The sequence below is a fragment of the Orycteropus afer genome, unplaced genomic scaffold (genome assembly GCF_000298275.1).
Source record: "Orycteropus afer afer isolate SDZICR_OR568_19922 unplaced genomic scaffold, OryAfe1.0 scaffold00065, whole genome shotgun sequence".
In the NCBI taxonomy this organism is placed as follows: Eukaryota; Metazoa; Chordata; class Mammalia; order Tubulidentata; family Orycteropodidae; genus Orycteropus; species Orycteropus afer.
The window spans coordinates 6,502,859-6,514,817 of record NW_006921652.1 but is presented as its reverse complement, the minus strand read 5'-3'; the positions used below and the strand labels follow the sequence as shown (position 1 = coordinate 6,514,817).

General features: G+C 37.4%; 1 protein-coding gene across 1 annotated transcript in view; it reads right to left on the bottom strand.

Moving 5' to 3' along the window:
* The window catches only part of APLF (aprataxin and PNKP like factor), a 233,533-nt gene that overhangs the window by 98,718 nt on the left and 122,856 nt on the right, over positions 1 to 11,959 (bottom strand). Inside the window, exons 4-5 of the mRNA XM_007940138.1 lie at positions 11,273 to 11,420; positions 10,645 to 10,774 (exon numbers count right to left, since the gene is read on the bottom strand). Coding sequence (XP_007938329.1) covers positions 10,645 to 10,774; positions 11,273 to 11,420 — 278 coding nt within the window. The remainder of the gene's footprint in view (positions 1 to 10,644; positions 10,775 to 11,272; positions 11,421 to 11,959) is intronic.

Sequence of the window (11,959 nt, the reverse complement as noted above, 5' to 3'; positions counted from 1 at the left end):
TGTAATCCATCCTGCAGACTATATTCTTCAATCTTCATCAGTAAGTGCCTCAAGTCATCCTCACTTTCAGCAAGCAAAGTTGTGTCATCAGCATATCTCAGGTTGTTAATGATTCTTCCTCCAATTCTGATGCCACATTTTTCTTCATATAGTCCAGCTTCTCAGATTATTTTCTTAACATATAGATTGAATAAGTATGGGGAAAGGATACAACCCTGATGCACTCCCTTCTTGATTCATGTAGAATCCCCTTGTTCTGTTAGAACGACAGCCTCCTGACCAATGTACAGGTTCCTCATGAGTACAATCAAGTGTTCGGGAATTCCCATTCTTCTCAATGTTATCCATAATGTCATGATCCACACAATCAAATGCCTTTGCATAGTCAATAAAACACAAGTAAACATCTTTCTGGTATTCTCTGCCTTGAGCGAAGATCCATCTGACAGCAGCTATGATATCCTTTGCTCCACATTGTCTTCTGAATCCAGCTTGCACTTCTGGAAATTCTCTGTCAATATACTGCTGCAACCGTTTTTGAATTATCTTCAGTAAGATCTTACTTGTATGCATTATTAATGATATTGTTTGATAATTTCCACGTTCTGTGGGATCACCTTTCTTTGGAATGAGTACAAATATGGATCTCTTCCATGAGTTGGCCAGCTAGCTGTTTTCCAAATCTCTTGGCATAACTGAGTGAGTGCCTCCAGCAGGGCATCCATTTGTTGAAACATCTCAATGGGTATTCCATCAATTCCTGGAGCCTTGTTCTTTGCAAGTTCTTTCAGTGCAGCTTTGACTTCTTCCTTCAGTACCACTGGTTCTGGATTATATGCCTTCTCCTGAAATGGATGAAGATCGACCAGTTCTTTTTGGTACAGTGACTCTGTGTATTCCTTCCATCTTCTTTTGATGTTTGCTGCATCATTCAATATTTTGCCCATAGAAGCTTTCAATACTGCAACTTGTGGCTTAAATTTTTTCCTCAGTTCTTTCAGCTTGAGAAATGCCAAGGGTGTTCTTCCTTTTGCATTTTCTAACTCCAGGTCTTTGCACATTTCATTATAGTAACTGGCTTTGTCTGCTCAAACTGCTCTTTGGAATCTTCTGTTCAGTGCTTCTATCTTGTCATTTCTTATATCTTAAGGGCAAGTTTCAGAGTTTCTTCTGACATCCATTTTGGTCTTTTCTTTCTTTCTCATCTTTTTAATGATCTCTTGCATTCTTCATGGATGATGCTCTTGATGTCATCCCACAATTCTTCCTGTTTTCGGTCATTGGTGTTCAATGGATCAAATCTATTCTCTAGATGGTCTCTAAATTCAGGAGGGATACATTCAAGTTCATATTTTGGCTCTTGGGGACTTGTGTTAATTGTCTTCAATGTCAAGTTGAACTTGTGTATGAGCAGTTGATGTTCCACAATCAACTCCTGGCCTTGTTTTGGCTGAAGATATTGAACTCTTCCATCACCCCTTGCCACAGATGTAGTCAATGTGATTCCTATGTACTCCATCTGGGAAAGTCCATGTGTACAGCTGCCATTTGTGTTGTTGAAAAAAGGTATTTGCAATGAATAAGTCGTTGGTCTTGCAAAATTCTATCATGCTATCTGCAGTGTTATTTCTATTACCAAGGCCAAATGTTCCAGCTACCGATGATTCTTCTTTGTTTCCAACTTTTGCATTCTAGTCACCAGTGATATGCAACACATCTTGATTGCATGTTTGGTCAATTTCAGACTGCAGAAGTTGATAAAAATCTTCAATTTACTGGTCTTTGGCTTTGGTAGTGGGTGCATCAATTTCAAAAATAGTTCTATTAATGGGTCTTCCTTGTAGGCGTATGGGGATTATCCTATCACTGACAGCATTGTACTTCAGGACAGATCTTGAAACATTCTTTGTGATGATGAATGTCATGCCATTCCTCTTCAATTTGTCATTCCCAGCACAATAGATCATATGGTTGCCTGATTTAAAATGGCTAAAACCAGTCATTTTAGCTCACTAATGCCTAGGATATCAATCCTCTGTGTTCCATTTCATTTTTGACAACTTCCAGTTTTTCTACATTCATACTTCGTACATTCCTTGTTCCAATTATTAATGGATATTGTAGCTGTTTCTCCTCAACTTGAGTTGTGCCATGTCAGCACATGGAGGTCCTGAAAGGCTTACTTTATCCATATCATAAGGTCGGTTCTACTCTGATGAGGCAGCTCTTTCCTAATCCTCTTTTTAGTGCCTTCTGACCCAAGGGGCTTGTCTTCCTGCAGTGTGTCGGGTAATGCTTCTGAGCTATTCATAAAGTTGCCCAGTAATGTATCAGACAGTGTTTCTCTGCTATTCATAAGGTTTTCCCTGGCCAATTTTAGAGAAGTGGATGGCCTCCTTCTTCGTCCTAGTCTGTCTTAGTCTGTAAGGTGCACTGAACCTGTGTACCATGTGCAACTCTGCTGGTGTCTGAAACACCAGTGGCACAGCCTAAAGCCTCACAGCAATATACAAGCCCCACAGTATGACAAACTGACAGACAAGTTTGTATCCCTTAGCTGTTGGCAACCTCTACATCCTCCCTTTACCTAATTCCTACCTTGAACCTGCCACTTTGTGGTCCCTGGCTGCTCCCTCCCTTTCCTGGCTCTAGGGGGCTTGGCGCCTAACCTTGCCTCCTGTCCCTTTTTACCTGGATATCCTGCTGCTCTGCAGGAGCCCAGCCTTTCCTGCTCCCTCCCTCTCCTGGCTCTAGGGGCCTTGGGGCCTAGCCTTGCCTCTCGCCCCTTTTTACCTGGATATCCTGCCGCTCCAGAGGTCCCCGGCCTCTCATAACTTACTTATCTTATGACAAAACTATCAACTATGAAAAACAGGCAGCAGGACTAGATTGTCACATATGAAAGTAACTATAAAGAAACAGGCATTTCCTGTTATTCAAACTATTTCTGACATATATGAAAAACTTGCAATTCATTTGATACAAAAAAAAAGCTCTAATGCTAAAATCTAACATAATGATAAAAATGAAGGAAAGTATTGACTAATTACACTTAGAAATACTAATGTCCTAAAGCAAATATTAGCACATCTCATCTAACAGAACATAAAAATAATAAACTGTCATGATAAAGTCGATCTTAAGTCCAGGAACACAGCATGGTTCAACATTAGGAAATCTAACATGATTAATTACACTGGCACATGAAAATAGGTAACTATTTCCACCCAACAAATGTTTTAAAGAATTTAAGTTATTCCTAAAAAAAAGAAGCAAAATAAAAATAGAAAACATCCCAAGCATGATAAAAGTATTTCTCAGAACCCCAATAGCAATCATATTAAATGCTTAAATACTAACAGAATTTCTACTAAAATCAGGAGCAAGGCACAGATACCAATTTTATCTACCTTCATTTAAAATTTAAAGGGTCTAGTTCATGAAATAAGACAAGAAAACAAAGAAAGCATCAGATGGATCACAAGATCCAAAATTATTATAATTCTGTGTACAGTAAGACTGCACAGGTAAAAAAAATCCAAGAGGTTTTAAAACTATTGGAATTAGATAATTTAATAAAGTTACTGGAAACAAAGCAAGTATACAGAATAACTAGCACTTTCAGTAAATTTTGAACTGTAGTCCAATTAAAACAAAATTTATAATCTAAGTTATAATCTGAGTTGTCATGTTGAAAATCTTCACAGTATAAAATTAAATGTCAACCTAATAGTTTTAGGGCTACTTCAGTCTTCATCAGAATTTATCACTTTTTCATGACTCAATGTTGGAGGGTCAGGAGAGGAAAAGGACTACAGAGTGTCATTATATCAGTGAAAATGTAAAAGCTCAGTCGGGTAAAAATGTCATAACCTAGTCCTGGGGTCTGGGAGGCTGAGGAAACAACGATAACTGGGAGCCAAGAAAAGGCAACGCTCTGAAAATCTCTGCCCAGATATATTCATTCCCAGTCACTAAGGGATTTGGGAAAAATTTCAAAGCAAGCCTGAGAAAAATCATGATAATATCTGTTCTTGTTACCTAGTGCTGCTCTGACAATAATATACCACAAATGGGATGGCTTGAACAAACAGGAGTTTATTCTCTTACAGTTTGGGAGACTAGAAGTCCAAGTTCAAAGTGCCAGGCTCTAGGGGCTGTGTCAAAGCCCCTTGACCTTGGGCTTCAGCTCTGCCTCTTGCTCCCGGCCCACTGAAGCTACAGGCGTCTCTTCACCCAGGCAGCTACTGGCTGCTGAGGCTATCAAGCCCAAGGTCAACAAATAAAAATGGCACAGTCCCGAAGTTACCAAAGCACACAGCACGCCATTAATTCAAGACCATTGAAAGTCTCAAGGTTAGCAGAGCATGGCAGGCTGCTGAAAAATGACATGGCTACATGCAGGGTCCAAGCGTGCCATAAGCTAGAGACTGTTCCCCAAGGTTTCTCCTTATATACAGGAAGCAGACTACATCTCTAAGGCAGCTACTCAGCTGCTCACAGTAGATTCCACCATGGAGTTGATTACCAGTCTCATCATGGGGAACACTACATCCAGCTGCCTCACCCACTCAACCAGCCCCGGCCAAGTTGACACACAAACTGAACTACCACAACATCCATGGGCTAGTATTTGGAAATCCAGTAAATAAAATAAACTAGAACTATACAGGCTGAAAAACAGAAAGGATAGCCACTACAGCAAACATCCATGTATATACAAGGATTAAATCAAGTAAATTGAGAAAAGGTCCTGTAGAGAATGAAAGGACGTGTTTTAAAAGACAATAAGAAGGAATTTATAGAATCAAGTTAGGAGGCTGCACTGGTGGTGTAGTGGTGAAGGCACTTGTCTGCTCAACAAAAGGTCAGTGGTTTGAACCTACCAGGCGCTCCACAGAAGAAAGATGAGGCAGTCTGCTTCCATAAAGTTGTATAGCCTTGAACTCCCAACTGGGGTTGCTATGAGTCAGAACTGACTCAATGACAGTGCGTTTGGTTTTTTGCTTTGATATTTTATTACTGACAGCACAGATTTTAGCATCAGATACAGTTAGGTCTCCAATACAACTAGTATTTATTATGTTTTTTTAGTTTAGTTTATTGGATGTCATTTAATGTCACTTAACATTATTTTTCTGTTCCTTGTGACTTGGAATGTTTCAAAATTTCAAGTTGATTTGAGATAGTCTGAATGAACAACAGTGACATAGTACTAAAGGTAGGAAAAGCATAAGAAAATGACCTATATCTAAATGAGCCTTAAAAAGCATACTGAATGTATGTGAACTGCTGTATGGAAAATTAATTTGCTCTGCAAACTTTCACCCAAATCAACAACAACAACAACAAAATGCATACTGAAAATTTATCTTTAAAATAGCATTGGCCTATTGAGTTGGGTGATTTTTGGCAAACAATTAAAAACAAAAACCTACTTACACATCACAAAAGTTCTAATTATTTTGTTTTATTTGTTGTTGTTATTAGGTGTCATCTAGTTAGTTCTGACTCATAGAGACTCTATGTACAACAGAAAACCATACTGCTCGGTCCCGTGCCATCCTCACAATCACTGTTAAGTTTAAGCCCATTGCAGCCACTGTGTCAATCCATCTCACTGAACACCAAACATGATGTTCTTCTCCAGGGACTGGCCCCTCCTGATAACATGTCCAAAGTACATGACACAAAGTCTTACCATCCTTCCTTCTAAGGAACATTCTGGCTATACTTCTTCTAAGACAGATTTGTTAATTCTTCTGGAAGTCCATGGATTACTCAATATTCTTCACCAACACCATAATTTAAATGCATCAGTTCTTCTTCAGTCTTCTTTATTCATTGTTCAGTTTTCACATGCCTATGAGCCAATTAAAAATACCATGGCTTAGGTCAGGTGTACCTTATTCCCAAGCTGACATTTTTGCTTTTGAACACTTTGAAGAGGTCTTTTGCAGATTCACTCAACACAATACATCATTTGATTTCTTGATTCCACGAGTACTGATTGTGAATCCAAGTAAAATGAAATCCTTGTAGACATCAATATTTTCTCCATTTATCATGATGTGGCTTATTGGTCCAGTTGTGAGGACTTTTGTTTTATGTTGAGGTGTAATCCATACTGAAGGCTGTAGTTTTTTATCTTCATCAGTAAGTGTTCCAAAGTCTTCTTAACTTTAAATTCAAGTACTAAAGTACTATACTTCTAAATCATTTTATCTTTCAAGGAATTAAGAATACTAATCTTGCTTTTAGAGGCACTCTCACAAAGCTTAAGTCTATAAGAAATTATGAAGGACTGAAGTAAGATCATGATGAGGCTGAGAATGGGTTAGAACTAGGAGACATGTGAGAGCAGACATCATATCAGGCTTTGCAGTATGAGAAAATTTATTCCTTGACCTTCAGCTTAAGTGACTGGGTTTAAAATGCCATGGTTCACTAAGAATGTCAGAATACTGTTAATTGTTGAAACAGTGTGTGGGTATATGAAGGCTCAACACATATTGTTCTTTTTATTTTTGAAATATTGCACAATGAAAATTTAAAAGACAGTGGTCAAATTTGAGAAGTCTTTTTTTTCCTACATAGTTTTCTTTTTCTTAAAATATTGTATAGAAAAATCTTTCAAAAGTAATTTATTATCACAGTTCTATTTATTGCTATTTCTAACATTGAATGTCCAGCCTATTACTAATAGTCTCAAAAAAGTATACTACGTAACAGAACAAGATTTTAAAACTACTTCCAGGTCTATTTGACCAGTTCTTATATATATGTATACATATACATATATGCACATAAAGAGATGCTTACCATTTCCCTCCTGAACACACCCTTCTACAAAAACTCGACCTGGGGGAACTGGGCTCAAAGTAGGCCAGGTAGACCCTCTTATTTGAAAATATGGAATTAAGTGACACAGTGGCACAGTGAGACACTGTTATTAGTATTGAAGGCTTAAGGACAATAGAGTGGGGTGAATTTAAGAAGTGAGGCAAGCCAAAGCCACATGCAAAATCATAGGTGAGCAGAAACTAACAGCCTTTGCAGAGAAGAGAAATAGAGATGTATCCAGAGAAGCAAAGAAGGGAGGAGTTGTCTGATAGCTTCATTTCCTGTAAGATAGGATTATTCTTTCCACACTTGGATTTGGGGAGTAACCCTCATATAACTCACAAACTTTCCTTTAATTAAACTAGTTTAAGTAGGTTTCTATTACATCTACTTCTCACTTATCAATTATCTCCTTATCCAACATTTTACATTTATGACCAAATGAAAAAAAAATCTACTCAACTTATTTGCCCATTAATAACATACATCTAGCAGGAACAAACACTGAGAATAACACCAGCTGTGAAGGTTAAGGTTCTGTGTCAATGTGGCTGGGCCATGACTCTCAGTGGTTCGGCAGTTATGTAGTGATGTAATCTGGCAGTTTTGTAATAATGTAGTCACCCTCCATCTGTGATCTAATGTGGCCATACTTCATTTTCACATAACGCTGATTTTCGCATAATGACCTGGTCTTTAGAAATTAACCATGCTGATAAGTGAGTACTTCCAAATAAATAAAATGTTGCCCAAATAAGATGATGTAGTTAATATTTTTAAAATCTTGAAACAATAGAAACACCACAGGAGACATAAATCATTGTGAGCTGAATTAGGGCAGGGTTTATATCTTCTCTGAATCCCCCTTCTCTGTAACATTGTGTGCCTGGCATTTTCTAGGGAAATAAATTAAATTAAAACTTTGATTGTGCTGGTCAGCCTTTTACCTTGGATATGACACCAACAGTTTTGTTTGAAAATCTGTATTAGTATCATAAGACTATAATTACAGACTTCAATGAATTAAATAATGTCTCCCTGAAATTCAACTCTACTTGGAAAAATAAAAAGAATAAAACTCTAAAACAAAACAAATTACCACAAAGTCTACCTGGAACTTCAAAATGTAACCTTATTTGGAAATAGGGTCTTTGCAAATGTACTTTGTTAAGACAAAGTCATGCTGGATTAGAGTGGGCCCTAAATCCAATCATCAGTATTCTTATAAGAGTGGAGGACATAACTAAGATACACCCAGGGAAGGAAGCCATGTGACAATGAAGACAGAGAATGAAATGACACAGCTATATGCCAAGGCATGCTAAGGGCTGCCAAGAGCCACCAGAAGCTGGAAAAAAACTAGAGAATATTCTTCCCTAGCACCTTCAGAGGGAACATGACCTTGAGTTTGGACTTCCAGCCTCCAAACCATGAGAAAACAAATTTGTGTTGTTTTCAGCCACCAACTTTGTGGTAATTTATTTTATTTTGTTTTGTTTTGTTTTTGAGTCTTAGTTTTTTTTTATTTTTATAAACCATGTAAGTTTAATGAAAATTTCAACAGAGTACATGGCTATACAAAGAATTTATGTTAATGGTTATATCCTCAGTACAAAAAGCATAGTGCCTGATCCATAACACAAACTCAGTAAATATTTATGTAATTAATGAATTAATTAGTTTTTGTTAACAAATTTCAAATACAATTTATACCTATTTTTTTTTAAAAATTTGCTATTTTATTTTTTAAATTTAACAATTAAGCTGTAAAACAGTTATCTCCTTTACTATATACTGAGTTTCCTTTTACCCAAGTTCATATGTGTCTTCTCTCTAGTTAGTGATTTATTCTTCCTTCCTTCCCACCCCTGATGACCATCAAAGAATATTTCCTTTTGTGTGCAAAGATTTTCTTAACTTTTAATAATAGTGATCTCATACAATTGTCCTTTTGTGATTGACTAATTTCACTCAGCATAATGTCCACTAGGTTCAGTTCATCCATGTTATGAGATGTTTCACAGTCTTATTGTTTCTTTAACATTGTGTGGTTTTATGTGCATATACCAAAGTTTGTTTATCCATTCATCCTCTGATGGGTATTTAAGTTGTGGTAATTTGTTATGGCAGCTCAAGAAACTAATACACAGACTTAACAGATAAATAAAGCCTGTTAATTAAAAAAAAAAAAAAAATTACAGAATGGTGTTTCATAAATGGTGTAAAATGGTTTATTTTTAAAATTAAAATTCATGTTGTTGTTGTTCTAAGGTGCCGTCAAATCCTCTCCAACGCATAGTGACCCTATATACAGCAGAACAAAACACTGCTTGGTCCTGTGCTAGCCCCATGATCCTTGCCATACCTGAGCCCATCATTGTAGCCACTGTATAAATCCATCTTGTTGAGGGCCTTCCCCTTTTTCATTGACCCTCCACTTTACCAAGCATGACATCCTTCTCCAGGGAGTGGTCCCTTCTTACAACATGGCCAACGTAGGTGAGGCAAAGTCTAGCCATTCTTGCTTCCAAGGAACACTCCAGCTGCCCTTCTTCCAGCACAGATCTGTTAATTCTTTTAGCAGTCAACGGTACTTTCAGCATTCTTGGCCAACACCACAACTCAAAAGCATCGACTCTTTTTTGGTCTTCAATGCCATGGCTTGTGTCAGGTGTACCTTAGTCTTCAAGGAGATATTTTTGCTCTTCAGCACTTGAAAGAGGTCTTTTGCAGAAGATCTGCCCAATGCTGTATGCCATCTGATATCCTGACTGCTGCTTCCATGGGTGTTGATTGTAGAACCAAGTAATATTAAGTCTTTGACAACTTCAATCTTTTCTCAATCTATCATGATGCTGCTTATTGGTCCAGTTGTGATGATTTTTGTTTTCTTCATATTGAGGTGTAATCCATACTGCAGACTGTAGTTTTCAATATTCATCAGTAAGTGCTTCAAGGCCTCCTCCCTTTCACCAAGCAAAGTTGTGTCATCAGCAAATCACAGGCTCTTAATGAGTTTTCCTCCAATCCTGATGCCATGTTCTCCTTCATATAGTCCACCTTCTCAGATTATTTTCTTAGTATATAGACTGAATAAGTATGGTGAAAGTATACAACCCTCACACACTCCCTTCTTGATTTTAAACCATGCAGTGCCCTCTTGTTCTGTTCAAATGACAGCCTCCTGATCTATATACAGGTTCCTCATGAATACTATTAAGTGTTTTGAAATTCCCATTCTTCTAAATGTTATCCATAATTTGTTTTCATCCACACAATCAAATGCTTTTGCATAATCAATAAAACACAAAGTCAATAAAATGTCCAGGGCAGATAGCTAGAACAGGTGAGGGGACAGCCACTAGGCAGGCAGCGGCAACCAGCAAACAACTGGAACAGGTTGGGAGAAAGCCAGGAAGTGAGCAGAGAGGTTTGGAACCGCTAAGGGAGACGAACTTGTCTGTCAGTTTGTCATGGTGTGGTGGCTTGCATGTTGCTATGAGGTTGGAGGCTGTGCCACCAGTATTTCGCATGCCAGCAGGTTTGCCCTGGTAGATGGGTTTCAGCAGAACTTCTGGATTGAGACAGACTCAGAAGAAGGAAGAGGCCATCTACTTCTCAAAGAATTGGCCAGTGAAAACCTTACTAATAGCAGTGAAACTTCATGTACAAATCTAAAAATGATTTAGGCTAAATTGTACAATTAACCACTACTCCATTTTCATTTTTTTCAGAAAAGCTTTCAAATTCTATCTAATATTTTCTTAAAATTCTTGGCATTAGCACACAAAAAAAACTTACCTTCACTGATGACTGGTGCTGAAAGATTTTGATCACTTATACTTTCTAACATCCAAGCTGGAAGGATTCTTTTCCTTTGGACAAAATTTGGCTGCTGCTTACCAAAGTCTCCACATTCCTCTAGAATGGACTAAAAAGGCACCTATATGTTAATTACTGAAAATTATCATTTATCCTTAATTAATTTCTGAGATTATTCACTGCAGAAAATTATCATTAAAAAATCCACCTGCAACTATGGATGGGTTAGTCAAATTTCTCAAAGAAAAAAATACATTATTCCTATTAGTTGAAGTATTGGACTAGTATTATATTCTCAAGTGCTTTAGGGTCAGTAAAAAAAGGGAAGACCCTCAAGAAGATGGATCAATACAGTGGCTGCAACAATGGACTCAAGCATACCAAGGATTGTGAGGATGGTGCAAGACCGAACAGTGTTTCATTTTGTTGCACACAGGGTTGCTGAGTCAAAGCCGACTCAACAGCAACAACAGTGTTTTATTTAAAAACAAAAAATGCAGGTCAATGCTAGCAGTTTTGTCATGATATGTCTAATTTCAGTCGTCCTTTCTTTCTTCAAAATAACTTATGAACATGTTATAAATGGATGAGATCTTAAATTTCTCACCATACAATGTGTAGTCATAGTTGAGGTACTGGCAATTTCTGTGCTTTCTGTCAGCTGTGAGGCACTAGTTTTCTCATCAGGCGAATTAATCAAGGGGCGTTTTGATGTTTCATCCAAAATATTATCTTCATCAAGCATCTGACTATTTCTATAAAATAAAAGTTCTTTTATTAATCATTCAAATTAAATTTAAAACACTTTGGCAGTCTAACCATGTCATTATAAATTTGAGTCACCTGAGTATATGTGATTGGCAAGTTGTATTCCTTTTCTCAAATTTCACAAAATAAAAAAACAGATTATAGTTTACTGAAGTAAATCAAACCAAAAACCAAACTCACTGACATCACGTCAGATCTGACTCATAGTGACCCCTCCCTGGGTTTCTGAGGCGATATCACTATGGAAGTAGATTGCCCAATCTTGCTTCTGAACTGGAGTAAAGCATATACATATATATACTAGAATATGTTTTTCATCTTCTCCCCACTGTATCACCATAAAATGCGTTAAACTTTTCAAATCATAAGCCTAAAAACCACAGCCATTTATAAGTGGTATCAAACTCTCTTAAAAGGTTAAGAGCTGGACACGGTTCCGGCAAGATGGCGGACTAGGCAGAAGGATTGCACAGACCCTCTTCAACAAAGAAAAGGGAAACCAATTAACACAGACACAGAACATAAT